Source organism: Microtus oregoni, unplaced genomic scaffold (genome assembly GCF_018167655.1).
Source record: "Microtus oregoni isolate MIOR12 unplaced genomic scaffold, Mior012 000046F_ref0000063, whole genome shotgun sequence".
NCBI lineage: Eukaryota > Metazoa > Chordata > Mammalia > Rodentia > Cricetidae > Microtus > Microtus oregoni.
Window position 1 is genome coordinate 15,923,601 of NW_024543220.1, and position 16,413 is coordinate 15,940,013.

The window sequence follows — 16,413 nt, forward strand, 5'->3', positions numbered from 1 at the left end:
GCGGAGCAGCTCTGGACCTGAAGGCGTGTCCCCCCAAACCCTTTCGCTGGATCCTGGACATGACGTGGCTGAACCTCGTGGAGCTCAGTAAGCTCCCCCAGTTTGCAGAAATTATGAACCAGGTAAAGGAAGAGGGGCTACATAAAACACAGATGAAAACACAGTCAGTTGTTTAACCAGGGCCTCCCAGTGACAGTTTCTACCCGCAGGGGAAGAGCAAGTGAACACACGGATTTAGATGGGTGTGATGGCCCACGCCTGCAGTCCCAGTCCTCAGGAGACTGAGGCAGGGGGATCAGGTGGTCAGGCCATCCTGACCGACGTAGTGGGACCCTGGCTTGAAAGCAAAACGAAGATTGAATCAGTGGTTCTCACCCTTCCTAATGCCGTGACACTTTAATACAGACCCTCACGTTGTGGTGACCTCAACCATAAAATTCTTTTTGTTGCTGCTTCATAGCTATGATTTTGCTACTGTTGTGAATCATAATGTAAACATCTGTGTTTTCCAGTGGTCTTAGGCGATCCTATGAAAGGGATTGATCCCCAAAGGGGTCTTGACTCATAGGTTGAGAACCACTGGATTAAAGCTAGTGCGGCCTTCTGGGTAGGGGAGGTGGGGTGTGGATGGACGAACTTCAAAGGGAGCTTTTCACAGGCTTTGTGTATGTGCACGACTATACATGCACGCGTGGGCACATGCATGCAGGAGCCAGAGGTTAACCTTGGGTGTCGTTCTTTTGGCTTCATCCATCCTACCAAGTAGTACAGTTTGTCCGGGATAGAGTCCCAGGGCTCTGCTGTCTCTACTTCCCTGGCATTGGGATTCCAAACACATGCCACTACAGTGAGCTTTTTACATGGGACCTCATGGATAGCATGGCAGGTGCTTTCTCAGCTTAACCACCCCAGCCCACCCCCTCCAGCCTGTTCCCTTACCCCAGCCCTCAAGGGAAGAGCAATTGAGCCACTGTAATCTCTGGGGGACAGTTTAGACGCACTTCAGAACCCCTCCCCTGTCTCATACCGCCCCAGGGACAAGGCTGAAGCAATTGAACTGCAGAGTTAATTGGTTAACAACCTGCTCTCTGTTGGTGTCCTCTACGGTGAACTGCTGATAGGATACCCAGCTCTGAGTGGGTTCCCACCTCTCTGTGTCTCAAATAAGAAGGAGCTGGGCAGATGGTGCTAACTGTGCAAGCATGAGGACCTGCCACCAGACCCTTGAGACCTGCGTTTTAAAAACAAAACCCCCAAAACAAACAAACAAAAAACCCTGGGAGAGTTGACGTAGTCTGCCATCCCAGTGCTTGGGAAGCAGAGACAACAGGATCTCTGGGGCTTGCAGGCCAGCCAGTCCAGCTGCAGTGGGGAGGTCTGGGCTCAGGTGAGGGTCCTGATGGAGCATGATGGGGGAAGTTATTTGACAAGGGCTCGTGACTGCGGAGTGGCTCAGATCCACAAGCACGTGTATGTATATAACACGAGGCGGGTGGGTGGAGGGAGGGAGGGAGACAAAGGAAAAAAGTTCAGTCCGTAGGTCTGGCACATAGGATCTGAGAGGTGAACTTCTGCTGTCTGCTTTTAATGCTCACTATAGATTTCTCAAAAGTGCTGACAAACCATCTTGAGGACCCCAGCCTGGCGGCTGCTGAGGGTTATGAGACAAACTCAGCAGCACAGGGCTTCTAATTAGACTCAATGGCACTAGGGCAGCAGGGGCACCTTTTAATGCTCCTGCACCCCCAGGTCCCCTGCATGCGTTCCGATGAGCAGCTACTTGAGACCCACTCGGAGAGGCTTCTCCCGCTCTCAGCTTTAATGTCTCGCTAGGAAAATGAAAGTTTGGATTTTTGGCTTCTCTTGCTATTTTTAAATAGAGATCAGTGTTCCGGGGAATTGGTCCACCTCCATGGTTCTCAGTGGAAAGTAATTTTGTGCCACCCCCAGCAGGGCATGTGGCAGTGTCTGGAGACATTTCTGATCGTTCAGACTTGAAGGCAGGGATGCTACTGGCATCTAGTGGGTAGAGAACGGAGATGCTGCAAAGCACGCTTGCTGTTACCAGAGAGATTAGGGTTAGAGCCTGTCCTCACAGGCTCAACTGCCTGTCCCAGTAAGCCAATTAAAGAGACCAATTAATAGTGAAAAGCAGAAGAATGAGATTCAATGCAGCCACACTGGAAAGAGGGACAGAGAGATCTCGCAGAGATCTGGTGCCTCCCTGCTCTCAATCTGACTCAGCAGGTGTGACCCGGGGGTCAGGTTTAAACTGTGGGGAGTCAAGAGGCTTGCCCGAGTAAGCAGGCAGGCTCACGGTGACATTCTGCTGTCACTGAATCCTCCATTGTGCCAGCTCCAGTCTCTGATGCAAGGTGGCCTAAGACAAGTCGCAAACCATTCTTCATGAGGCACGGTCCTCTGGCTGCTCCCAGGGCCTCTCTCAGCATGAGATTCCTGGGTGGAATTCCAACTTCTAGGGACCTGTGGTTTGAGTATGTTAACCACAGAGGGACACAAGTGTTTCTCTTGCCAGTTACACTACCACACCGAGGACAGCCGTGCACTTCATAAAAATGTCCATCCCCAAGTGTCAATGAAGTGTTATGATTGAGAAGCCTTGATATAACTGTTTGTGCCACGGATACATTATTCTAACTGTAGTGAACAAACCTAGGAAGGCGACTAGCAAAACTGAAAGCAACAGTAACACTGTTTCTATGTTATTCAGGTCATTGTAGACAATAGTGGGGTTGTTTGGCTTTGTAAGCCAAGAACCAGCAAGAGTAGCTCTCTGGGGGTCCTTTGGAAGGTCTGGTTCATCCCAATCTCATGCAGTCTTGCGACTTAGTTATTGGCTTGTTATTTTTAGATATCTCGGAATGAGAAGGGGTGGAAAAACTGGTTCGACAAAGACTCCCCGGAGGAGGAGATCATCCCTGATGGATATAATGATTCCCTGGATACCTGCCGCAAGCTTCTGCTCATCAGGTGAGCACAGGGCCATCGAGATCTGGAAGCATCACTCACTGGACCTCATCACAAGTCTGACCCTGGCAGTCAACATCATTGCGTTCCCTGCTGTTCTGTGCATTGTGTGGGGACGCAGCCCTGCAGTTCCTTGACAGTAAATGATAGCCGGAGAGAGGTCTATTTCAACAATGTATTAGCAGTAGGGCTTTCAGAGAAAGCGGGAAAGATAATGTTTTTATGTCTCTTTTATCCATTTGATCGTGGGTGGATCATTCATTATTGAATTTACCTCTGTAAAAAAAAAAAAAAAAAGAAATGGAACTTGGGCTGGTGGGATGGTTCATTGGGTAAAAGTGCTTGCTGCCAGAGGTTTGAGTCCCTGGACCCACACTGTGGAAGGAGAACCAGCTCCAGCAAGTTATCCTCTGATCTCCACTCTCTTGCTCTGGCTTGTACACACACACACACACACACACACACACACACACACACACCCCACAGAATATGAATAGCAAAAAGAGGTGAATTATTTAGGACAGTTTTGTTTCCTACTGTAGCATACCTGAGCTTGCCATTGGGAATGCTGTTTGCTGACTGTTGTCACCCATGAGAGTGACCAGGGTGGCCGCAGTGTTGACCCCCTGCTCAGTAGAGTATGAAAGGATTACTTGTTTTCACTGAAATAAGCCATTTGTCTTATACCAACCATTTTAACATTGGACCCATGTCACATGACCAGTGTTATTAGTGAGAATCTGCTTGAGAGACAGCGGATCTCAAATCTAAACGATAACTGTCTGGCATTTATTTATTTGATGTGTCCTGTGTGTGTTGAACTTGTTAGGGTGTGTGACGCACAAACTGTTCAAACCAGTTGCTTGCTGATAGCTTACTTCTGGCCCTTTGGCACACCCATCACGGGCTGGGGCTGGCAGAGGACACTCTGTTGTTACTGACGCTACCCAGTTCCCTGCCAGTACCGGACACCAACCCCCCACACGATTAAATCTGTGCTCATCCAGGGATAGCAAAGCTAGCCACCCCTCTCATACAGCCCCGCGGAAGGGAGGATGCGCCTGCTGTCCCTTTGTTAATTAAACGCATGGCCTTTTCACCTTCAGAGTTAGAGACAGAGGGGGAGCATGTTGAACTTACTTCCTCTAATTTTTTATTCATTTCAAGATCTTGGTGCCCAGACCGCACCGTTTTTCAAGCAAGAAAATACATCGCGGACTCTCTGGAGGAGAAGTACACGGAGCCAGTTATCCTAAATCTGGAGAAGACGTGGGAAGAAAGCGATACACATACGCCTCTGATCTGTTTCCTGTCCATGGGCTCTGACCCCACCATCCAGATTGATGCCCTGGCCAAAAAACTGAAGTTGGGTATGACTGACCCTTTGTGTATGAAGTTTAACAGCACACCCATGCTTGCTCTGAATATCACCTCTCGTGGGTGATTCTTAGAGAAGAATCTGTGGCCAGGCTCGGTGGTGCACACCTTCAATCCAGCATTTGGGAGGTAGAGGCAGGCAGATCTCTGTGAGTTCAAGGCTACCCTGGTCTACATAGTGAGTCTCAGGCCTGCCAGGATTACATAGTGAGATCCTGTCTAAAAAGAAAGAAAGAGGAAAATTGTCTATGAAACAAAGCTATATTTAAAAATTAAACTTTTTCCTCCTTTTTTTCCATTTGTACCTGAGACACAGGTGTCTTTGAGCAGACCTTGAGAAAGCTCTATCTTTCTCAGACTGTTTCATCAGCAGATGGCTGTGCTGGTGGACAGCAGGACGCAAGAGTGATAAGGAGCCATCATGCACCGCTGCCACGTTTATATAAAATGACACCAAAGTGTATTTTGTTATAATCTGAAAAACTAGAACCATTATTGAAATGTCTGATGGCCAGGGATTCATTTGTTCATGCTTTCGTTCAATAGCAAGTTAGTAATGAGTCATTCAGAGGTTTGGGGCTAAGCAGAGCACAGCTGGAGCAGACAGATGTGAACGTACCCCAACAGGATGTGCGACAGCTGTAACCGCATTCTGTAGGAATAAACGATGATCATAGGTTCATAGCTGCACAGATTCTGGAGAAAGCACCGCGTTCTTTAAGATGTTATCTTATTTTTAATTATGTGTTTGTGTGTGTCTGTTGTCGGTATGTGTGGTGAATGTGGGTACCAGAAGAGACTTACAGGCATTTGTGAACGACCTGATGTAGGTTCTGGGGACTGAACTTGGCTCCTCTATAAAAGTAGCAAGTTAGCTACTGAGCCTCTTAGCCATTGAGCCTTCTCTCCAGCCCTGACCCTTTATAAAGAAGCACCATGTTCTTGATATGAGATTATTTCTTCATCACCAATAGGAGACAGAAGGAATATTCTCCCAGGGTAAGAACTTGTAGCACCTCAGCAAGGCAGCAGTGATAGAGTCAGTGGGGCTCAAGGATGGGGACACTGTCCTGTGAATGGAACCGTTGATTCTCTCCACATACTCAGGGAGCCTGGGCGTCATTGGCATTGCTACATAAAGTCACTATAGCCATACTTGCAGGGTTGATTAATTTACTTTGTAAATATTAGGAAAGCAATTTATGGTCAGCAAGAAGGTTCAGCTGGTAAAGGTGTCTGCTGCCAAGCCTGATGATCTGAGTTCAATCCCTGGAACTCACATAAAGGTGGAAGGTGATGACTGACTCCAACAAGTTGTCCTCTGATTGCCAAACTTAGACCATGGCATGCATATGCACACACACACACACACACACACACACAAACACTAAAGACAGTAAAAACATTTTTTAAAAAGTTCCGCATCCATATTTGACTTTGCAAAGCTAGAGCAGAAGACCCTGTGAAGTGATTGGTGTGCTGGAGGCGTTGGCAGCAGCCTTGCTGGTGAACAACTGAGACATACCCATTAAAGTCAGACTCAAGACAAAGATGTCTGCCCACTGCCACGGTGATTAAACATCCTGGTGGAAGATACAGCTAACGTGTTGTGAGAATCATAAATAAAAGATATAACTACCGAAAAGGAGGGACCAAAAATGCCACCATTACTCTCAGACAATGTAATCGCCTAGCTCAAACCAGAAATGAATCAACTGAAAATTGCCCTACTTAATAGAACAGTTCAGCAAGGTGGCTACTCACAACATAAATATTTTTTTAAAAAAATCAATTGTGCTTTCTTGTAAAAATAAAATGTAAAAATTCCATTAACTTAGCAATAAAGATGAAATGGGTCATTTAAAAAATACCCATTTAAAGAAAAATATAAAACTTTCTCAGTGACATGGAATGTTAATTCAAATAAATAGGATTAAAACTGATTCCTAGCATTAGATTTCAATATTGTAAAGGTGTCAATATTTTATAGATTAGTCTGTAAATCGAATATAAGTCTAATTGAAATTCAAACATCATTTTCCCCTAATTGGATCCCAGGAAGATATTAGATCATCAGCATAGACGGACAAGAATAGCCACAGAAGCTTGAAAAGAAAAAACAATAATTGGAAATGACTGCTCTTAAATTTTTAAAGCTTTATCAAATGGCAATAATTTAACCACTGTGCAACTGGCTAAAAACAAGTAAACAAATCAGTAGGGCAAAATGAAATACCCCCAAATTAGACACACACACATGTATGCGATCACATATGCACACATAAACACATGCATACATGCATGTATGAACACATGCATGGATACACAAACACATGCATACATGCATGCACATACACATGCATATGCATATGCATATACACTCTTTTGAAGTCCAATCTGTGTTGTCACTATGGAAAGCCAGGTCCTTCTTAGATGAAAGGAGGGAAGGAGACAGTGGTAAAACTGACATCTTGTTATTGTGAGCTTCTTGTGTTGCAGAATGTAGAACTATCTCAATGGGACAAGGACAAGAAGTGCATGCTCGAAAACTGATTCAGATGTCCATGCAACAGGTATGCAACCAGGGAGCACCATTGTTTTGACTTAAGCACTACCATTCCCCCATCCATCTGGTCTACCTTGGAAGCGATAGTGATGTTCATTTTCCATTTGTGTTGCATGGTCAAACCTTTGGTCATCTGTGAACCTTACATCTCAAGGCAGTTTTCCTCCTTGTAGCTCTATAGAAAGGACAGTTTTCTATGTCCTTTACAAGCTTCTTGCTTTCTATGGTCCACATTCACCTCTTTTTCTTTTTGTATCTTTCCATCCATCTATCTGTTTACAATCTAGGCACAACATCTGGTTCCTAAGGTTACAGCACCAGCCTTCTTGGAATTTCATGGTCACTACTAATATAAGGAAAAAAATCAAGGCCATTAAATTTCAATTTTCAGTTAAAGGCAGGCTTTCATTTTTTTCGATAATGGATCATTTCAGGCAAATAAGAAATAGTTGAGAACTTTTTGTTTTAAGTATTGATGATGATCTTTATTGAAGTGGAATGTTGAGAGGAAGTTGATGTTGTGCCTAATAAATACACAGATCGTTAACTTTCTAGAAATGCTTTTGCAGATAGCCATCTCAGCTGTAATAAGAAAGGGCATAATTTATAAACGTAAGATAGAAATCTTGGTTTGTTTTTAAGTGTTTGATCTCATCATGTCTGTGGCAACTTTGTCACGGCTCTTCCCTGGGAATTAATGACCAGTGAGGGGTAATGGTCCAAAGCTCTACTTAGGTCATCAAAATTTCAAGCTGGTCATTAATTTTCAAGTGCCCTAAGCCTTAATCTTTATCACCTAATTAAATTCAATAATAAATTATATTTAATTTATATATCAAGGCAATGATGTGCAATTATTTCTACTTGAGTCAGATCTTCCACCCTTTCGGGTGATTTGTCTGTTCTACTTTGGGAAAAATTGATCCTTTTTTTAAGTTTCAGTGAGCAGGAAAACTTTAGAATATTACATTGACTTTAATCTTCTTTGGGATGATAGTTTTTGTAACTTCCACATCTGTTTCTCACAATGTACTGATAATGGCATTATCTGAAAGAAAAAAAATAAATACAAGTGTGGCCGTAATGTGACCTTGGGAACCTCAGATTTCAAACACATCCGCTGTCACTGAACGCTGAGTGAAGGACCAGAAAGGACTGTGTCCATGACGATGAATTTCATCTTCTGTAACTCACGATAAGCCCAGTGCGTCCTCTGTGCTATTTAAGCCAGCCTGACTCAGATATTTTTCCTTTCAATTGAAGGCACAGTTTAAATACCTTATCATGCATTTACTGCATTTAACAGTTTGTAGATGTAGTTATCCAGTCTACTGTAGTTACATCTAGATATTAAAATGTTGACTTAGTGGGCGCAGTGATGCGTACCTGTAATTTCAGTACTTGGAGGTTAGAAGAAAGAGCCTTGGGAGTTCAAGAGTAGCCTAGGCTACACAGTGAGTTCAAGGCCAGCCTGAAGTATAGAGCCTGACACTGACTCAGCAAACGAGTGGATAGTCTTGTTTTCATAGGGGAGTGATGGCCTCTGACTTACTGTTAAAAGGTGCTATACTTAACCCTTTTAGGCGGAGCTTAATAAATCATATTTTCAGCAGTCCCTGGGAAAAGGGATGACAAACAGTGTGATTTAGAGCTTGGCTAGCAAACGCCACCACATACATCACCTCTGACTTTCACAAGGTGACAAGCACTTTTATGGATGACTGTGAAGCTGTCTTCTTGGTGTGCTGTTGAGTGGGTTCTCACCTTAATCAAGCCTGTGCAAGTTACCAACCTCACCATTAGATGGCGCACACACTCAAGTTTTCATTTCTAATCTCTGAGGAGCTAGGGGTGACAGACTGCAACTTCATCACAGTGGTTAGCCACTTGACTTGAAGTCTCCAGATTGGGCCAAGAGCAGATGACAGTGTTGACATATAGTTTTTTTTTAATTATTAAATATAGACTCAAGCTAATCATGCCATAAGCAAACTTATTTTTGAAATGGTGCATTTTGCTTTGGTAAAATAATTACAAGATATGAGAAATAAATATGGGCTCTTTTTTGGATACAGGGTGGCTGGGTGTTACTGCAAAACTGTCACCTTGGTCTAGAGTTCATGGAAGAATTACTAGAGACGCTGTTGACCACGGAGACCATGGAGGACTCTTTCCGAGTGTGGATAACCACGGAGCCCCACGACCGGTTCCCAATTACATTACTCCAGGTTTGTTACCAAGAGCTAACCAGGTTCACAACATAGTTCATGACAGTACTGAAGGGTGGATGGGAAGGGCAAGATGGTTGGATCAAAGTGCTTGCTGCTAAGCCCACCAACCTGAGTTTGACCTTCAGAACATGTGTGGTGGAAGGAAAGAACAAGGTGTCCTCTGACCTCCACGTCTGTGCTGTGGCATATGCTGGGCCACCCAAAGAATAAATAAATGTCACACAGTTTGTAAATGAAGGAACACAGCAGAGTGTATAAATCTTAGCTATGGCAATCAGGCTGATATAGTAAAATCACGAGAGAGTTCTAAGGTCATATTAATTTATCAGGTTTGTCCTCTGATCAGTGTAATTGGCTTTTACTCTGCTGAATTCCAGACTACATAGTCTATGCTATAAGCATGTTGTTACCTAACATAATATGAGTTCTCCTTTATTAATTGACTTATTTTATATGTGTGGTTGTTTAAACTATATGTATCACGTGCATGTAGTGCCCTTAGGAGACCAGAAGAGGGCACTAGATCCTTGAGATTGGAGTCACAGACAGTTGTATGCTACTGTATGGGTGCTGGGAACCAAACCTAGGTCCTCTGCTGAGCAACCAGTGTTTTAGCCACTGAGCCCTCTCCCAGCTCCCCTATAGTACTTTGTAACAATAACACAACTGCTTCTCACAACAGACTTCCCTCAAGTTCACAAACGAACCACCCCAAGGTGTGCGGGCAGGCCTGAAAAGGACGTTCGCCGGAATCAACCAAGACCTCCTGGACATCAGCAACTTACCCATGTGGAAGCCCATGCTCTACACAGTGGCCTTTCTGCACTCCACTGTGCAGGTAACCAGGAAAGCAGTGTTCACTGCTAGGGGGCGCTGATGAGTTGGTGTTGTGACCATGGGAGAGAGCCCTGGGGAGGATGGCATCAGCTTCCATGCCCCCACTTCCTTCCTGGCATTTCACCCCACCTGTGATTCCGCCTGTACCCCTACTGTGTAACCGTGAGCTTCTTGGCTACAGAGGCTTCGCCTTTGATCCTGCGGTCTCACTCTCCTGCGGTCATGCCATTGTGAGGCATAGTTGGGGAGCCTTAGTCGTTTTTCCTTGCTATGAGAAATCCCTGAGGGAAACAGTTTAAGGGGGAGGCCTTTCCTTTGGTTGCAGATGGTTAAGTCAGAGGGCTCTGTCACTTGGCATCAAGACAAGGAAGACACATTAGTGTCAGGAGCACATGGCAGAGGTTGATCATCCCATAGTGGCCAGGAACTGGAAATCGAAACAGAATACTGCCACAGATTAGATACCCCTCGAATTCTGTATCCTCAAGGGACCTACTTCCTGCAACCCAGTCCTGAAGTTTCCACTACTTCCAAAATGGCCCTGCCAAGTGGACACTTGACCTTCAACACATGGGCCTGTGGGGGGTGTTTCCTACTCAGACCACAACGCTGAGCACAGCAAATATTTGTACAATGAACAAACAGATTATTAAGAACAAAACTTGGACTCGAAAGTGCCTGGGTTGGCCAAGACTTTTATCCACATCCTCTCAGAGAGCAGCAACCACTGCTTTTCAAGATAGGTTTGAAAATGAGGCAGCTGCCCTGGGGAGATGGCTCAGTCAGCCCGTTGCTTGCCTTGTAAGCCTAAGGACCCAGGTTCAACTCCAGAACCTACATATAAAGAGCTGGGCATGGTGCTGAACACTTGAAATCTCGGTACTGAGGAGGCAGAGGCAAGCAGGTCCTTGGCATTCACCAGCTAACCACCTAGACTACTCGGTGAGTTCCAGGCCACTTAGAGATTCTGTTGTTAAAAAAAAAAAGTAGACAGTGTCTAAGTATCGACTTTCAAGGGTTGTCTTCTGGCTTCCATGTACACACATGCTCACATGCACGCGTGCTCGTACGCGCGCACACACACACACACACACACACACACACAAACATGCACATGTATACACATGTTGGAGGGGAGAGCTTGTTGGTTCCCAGCCGCCTGGCTAGCTTAGACCCGAAATATCACACAGAAACTATATTAATTAAATCACGGCTTGGCCCATTAGCTCTAGCTTCTTATTAGCTAACTCTTACATCTTAATTTAACCCATTTCTATTAATCTGTGTATCACCACATGACTGTGGCTTACGGGAGAAAGTTCCCAGCATTCATGGCTTCTCCCTCTGACCCCACCTTCCTCCTCCCATTCTATAGGCCAAGCCAGTTCTTCTTTCATTAACCAACAAAAGCAACACATAGACAGAAGGACCTCCCACACCATACACACATATACATGCATACACATACACACACATACGAAAACTAAGGCAACTGAGTCTTAGAGAGCCTGTGTCGTCCATGGTAGATCTGGGGTGTCCTGGCTATGATGGACAGTTCAGTCCCTAGTTCTTAGCAGCCGGTTTGAGGAAGGGGTAACCACCCTGCCAGGCTGATGCCGACAGCTTTCACACACCAGTTAACTTCTGTTGATTACTACTAATTGCTTATGTTGTGATTTAATTATTTTATAGTTATTAAGAAAGTTACTTGTAGGATTTTTTTTAAAAAAACTCCGTTTTAGGTGTGGCTGGGTTCAGTGTTGGACAATGTCATGCCTTTAATTCACATGGGGTATTCTTGGTTTCATGGGGACATGAGAGGGCTTCTTCCTGTGTCTCTACTTTCCACAGGCTTGGGAGAAGGACAAAATGAGCCTTTGGCTGTGTCCTGGCGCGTGTAATCTCAGCTGTGCCCACAGGGAGTACACAAGTCCCTTCATGCCCCCCAAGGAAGTAGGGAAATCTAGTTTCCCTCAGGCTCATTGTTCCCAGCACTGCGCTGGGTCCTGTGCGGCCTCCAGAGGGCAGGGGGTGTTTCTCCATCCCCCCGAGTCTGGGAGAATGCACGTAGGCTTGCACTCTTCATGAATAGTCGTTTTGACTAAGTTCCTCCATGACTTTTGGATTGTAAGTTACAGCTCTCCAGAGACCGATTTCATGCAGTCCTATCTGAGGATTGTTCCCCTTATCATGCTCCAGTTCAAATACTGCTGTGGCCCTGTTGTTTGATCCCCCATTCACAGATAACAATATTTTCTGACTATTTCTAGTCACAGTGACTCAACTCTTCCCTGAGCTTGCCCTGGAGAGTGGTTGTGGGGGGGATTTTTCCCTGTAGTCAGTGTGCCAACTCCTGCTTTTAGTGGGCTTTGAGTGCTGAACAGAAGAGCCCCAAGCCTCTGATCCATCAGGGACCAAACTGTGCTTGTAGTGAACAAGATTCATGTTTAGGTTAAAACAGAGAAAAAGCAATATTTCTGCTTCCAGAGCTGGAAAGCGAATAATGGAATGCCAGTATAAAAAAGATTGGGGGTCTGGCAAGATGGCTTACGTCGGTGAAGACACTTGCTGCTTTCCACAGCTACCAGAATTCCATCCTTGGAGTGCTTGGTGAAAAAAGGAGAGAACCGACTCCTGAAAGTTGTCCTTTGACCTCTACCCTCAGAAGTTATGTTATCCATGGTGCGCGCACACACACACACACACACGCACGCATGCATGCAAACACACATGCATGCACACACACAGCACATGTACACACACATGCATGCACACACACAGCACATGTATACACACATGCATGCACACACGCACACACTCGTACTCATGAGCATACACACACATGCATGAGAGAGAGAGAGAGAGCACAAAACAAAATATTTTTAAAAAAATTGAGAACTCAGTCTGTAAAGTGCATGCCACCCAGGCTGAAGACCAGCGTTTGATCCCGGAGAGCTCCTGTGAAAACTCGGGGAAAGGCCACCTGTGTCTGCAGCCTCCCAGCGAGGTGGGAGGGGTGAGAGTGGAGGGGAGGGAGGTGCAGGTGGGTCGATCTCTGAGCTCCCTGGCCAGCCAGTCTAGTCAGATTGGTGGGTCCAAGGTCTAATGAGAGGCCCTGTCTTAAAAAAAATATCCTGTGTTCTTTTTTTAGGTTTTGTGTATGAGTGTGTGCGTGCGTGCGTGTGTGTGCGTGTGTGTGTGTGTGTGTGTACACGCTTGCTTGTACATGTGCATGCATGGAGGTATATTGGTGTCTGAGGAGGTCAGAAGAAGGCATCAGATGTCTTCTTGGAGCTGGAGTTACTCATGGCTGTGAGCCAACTAATGTGGGTGCTGGGAACTGAACTCTGGTTCCCTGGAAGAGCAATGTGAGCTCTAAACTACTGAGACATCTTTCCATACATACATATTCATATATGTGTACCTATATGCATAATATGTGTGTATACATATACATACATATACTCATAGACATATCCATCCATCCATCCATCCATCCATCCATGCATGCATATCCGGGAATCTAATGTGTAAAAAACACCTGAGTTCTGATGCATACAGGAAAGCTTGAGATGTGACTTCTCAAAGGAGCTGTGGCTAAGATGAAGATGAAGATGATGATGATGCAGCAAAGCGTGGAGGATGGGAAGACTCCATTTTCATTTAGTAATTTCCCATATGATTCTGATACACAACAAAAATTGAGAATGATGCTGGCCAAACAGCCACTGCATTTAAGGGAGGAGTCCACTGCCATTTTTACAATTTTCTCATGTTTGGGAATTCCTCCTCTTATCCTTGTGGTTTGCCCACAGAGCTTCTAACACCTGAGACCTTTATAGCGGTTTATCTACAGAGTTTTTACTGTTTCTCTGCCACAGTCATTCTGCTCCTGGTCCAGGATAACAAGCCCCTGAGGGATTCTGGGATCTCCAGAGTCCTGCAGTGGTACTTGTAAATGCGGACTTTTTTTTTTCTTTTTTATCTCAGTCCTTAAAGTAATTTAAACATTAAGTGAATAAGCACAGTCATATCGCCAGGGCCCAGGAAATGCCACCATCAATACATGTTCATTCAGGAAAGTGTTCCCCCTCTCCGTGCTTTGTCCTGTCTGATCTGTCTGATTGAAGTCTTGACAAAACACCCCTTTTCAAACTCAATAGTGCACGTAAAAGTTCTTGCTTTGGCTAGCATGTTTAGAAGATCCTGGTTTAAATCTCTCTGAATAGTCACAGTGGCACGGTGCAGGTTTCTCTCTCACGTTCCCGTCCTCTTGTCTCCGACCCATTCTCACCGTTTTTGCCCATGATCCTCTTAACATTACACTCATATTCTTTAGTACAGAGTGTATTCATTTTAGTGTGGACCTCATCTCCCGGTTTTACTAGGTTTGGTAGTTAACTACAGCCAGGGAAGGGCATTGAGCGCCTATAAAGTCAGGGCGCGCTTCAGCATCACATAAATGACCGCTGAGCATGCTCTCTTCAGCGATCTCAGGACATTTCCATATTTCATCGCAAGTTCAGTTTTCTGTGTTCCTCAGTGGAGGAAAGGAACTCTGCAAAGCACTTGCCAGGCAAGCATCAGAGCCTGCGTTTAGATTCCCAGAACTCCTGTCCAGGCTGACTGTGGCCGTCCATGTCTGCCATCCCAGAGATGGGGAAGTGGAGACAGGCAGACCCTTGGGGCGTGTCCCTTAGCCTGCCCATCCATCAAATCAAGTGCAGTGAGAGACCCTGTCTCAAAAAATAATATAGAGAGTGAGACAAGAAGACATCCAGCTCTGATTTCTAAACACACACTCACACACCACACACTCCCCCCCCCACAAACACAGACACAGACACAGACACACACACACACACACACATCAACACACATGCGTGTGTGGGAGGGGGGACTAGATTGTTCAAACCGTATGTGGAACACTCTGGCCCTTAAAATCATCCCCTTCCTGTTTGCCATTTTCTGAGTGGGAGGGGCTTTGTGTTCAAATCTGTCTATAGCACACCCCAAAGAACGTGAGCCTGGGGACCCTGCTGCTCCCAAAGCTTGCCCTGGACCGCAGTAGGACCTTCTGCCTGCCGTCCTCCCAACAGACTTGGTGCCTCTGTGTTTTCTCCATCCGTCACCAACCCCGCAGGCCTCCTTTCTGCTTTCACAGCAGCCTCCTTTTCGCTGTGAACCAGAGGCTTCGGGTCAGCTGTCTGGCTTGTTTCTTTTTTCCCTGGCTTATCGTCCTGGTAAACTTCAGCAGCTAATTGTCTTTGCTGCCGCACTGTCCTTTTCTGGTTTCTGTGTCTCATTTTCTCGACTGGATGAAAACTTCTCGAGAACACATGTATTTTAATGTTTTTCTATTGTGCTAATAAGACCTTGACCCAGGGCTTCTAAAACGCTAATTGGACTGAAGAGATTCAACATTCTAATTAAGCCTCAGAATCTCTTGTATCCAAGATTCCAAGTGAGCACCCAGGTCCCAATGCTCTGATAAGTTGAGTCTTTTTTGTTTTCCTTCTCTTTTCTTCTTTTTTGATGATTTTAAATTACATTTTTGTTTATTTATGGGGGGGACATGTGACATAGCTCACATGTGGTCAGAGAACAGATTCAGGGAGCCATCTCTGTCCCCACCCCCATGTGATTCTCAGGGATCAGCTTGTCATCAGGGCCTTTGAGATCATGCTATGCTTATCTGCTGGGCCATTTCTCTGGGAGCCGTTCTTTTCTTCCATTATTGTCATTTAGAGAGGTCAGTGGGTGGGTGGATACACGTACAGACAGACATAAGAACTTAAAATTATTTTTTTAAAGGAAAAAAGAATCAAGATTTTGTCTTCTTTTAAAAAATATTTTCAACAAGATGAACTCAACTGCCTTTGCCTTCAGTGAGCCAACTTAAAATGAGAATTCTTTAGATGAAAGTTGATAAGAAGTGACATGATCTGAGGCAAGTTTCAGCACTGGGGTAATTTTTGAAAATCGCGTTTTAAGGAAGAGCTGAGTTGCCCTCGCTCCGTGCATAATAAATGGAAGTGTTTCCATGGAGCCAGTTCGAGTACCCCCAGTAATTGCAAAGAAAGAATTACATTTCATTCAGCCCTCTGCCTAATTGAACCTTAAATTTAAAAAAAAAAATTAAGTCAAATGCTTAGGTAAAATTCACTGTAGATTTTTATTTTTTTTCATTTTTTTTCAAAACTGGGTAAGATTCCCATTTCTCTAAGTGACTTATGCTCTACTGTGTGAAGCTTACACAATGGAAGAAACCACAGCAATGATTTTCATGTGGATATGAAAGGCTCCATTCCACCCTGGCTCCCAGAAGACTGTAGAAGAGTCTCACCTCAGCATTTCCAATATCTACTCAAGAACTTCAAAACTCTGAATCAGCCTTGTAATTGACCTCACTGA

At 44.9% G+C, this 16,413-nt stretch overlaps 1 protein-coding gene across 2 annotated transcripts in view; it reads left to right on the plus strand.

Moving 5' to 3' along the window:
• The window catches only part of Dnah8 (dynein axonemal heavy chain 8), a 240,644-nt gene that overhangs the window by 175,580 nt on the left and 48,651 nt on the right, over window positions 1–16,413 (plus strand). For both annotated transcript variants that reach the window (XM_041634704.1, XM_041634705.1), the window contains 6 exons: window positions 1–122; window positions 2,873–2,991; window positions 4,156–4,358; window positions 6,865–6,938; window positions 9,007–9,159; window positions 9,845–10,000. In XM_041634704.1, the coding sequence (XP_041490638.1) occupies window positions 1–122; window positions 2,873–2,991; window positions 4,156–4,358; window positions 6,865–6,938; window positions 9,007–9,159; window positions 9,845–10,000 (827 nt within the window). The remainder of the gene's footprint in view (window positions 123–2,872; window positions 2,992–4,155; window positions 4,359–6,864; window positions 6,939–9,006; window positions 9,160–9,844; window positions 10,001–16,413) is intronic.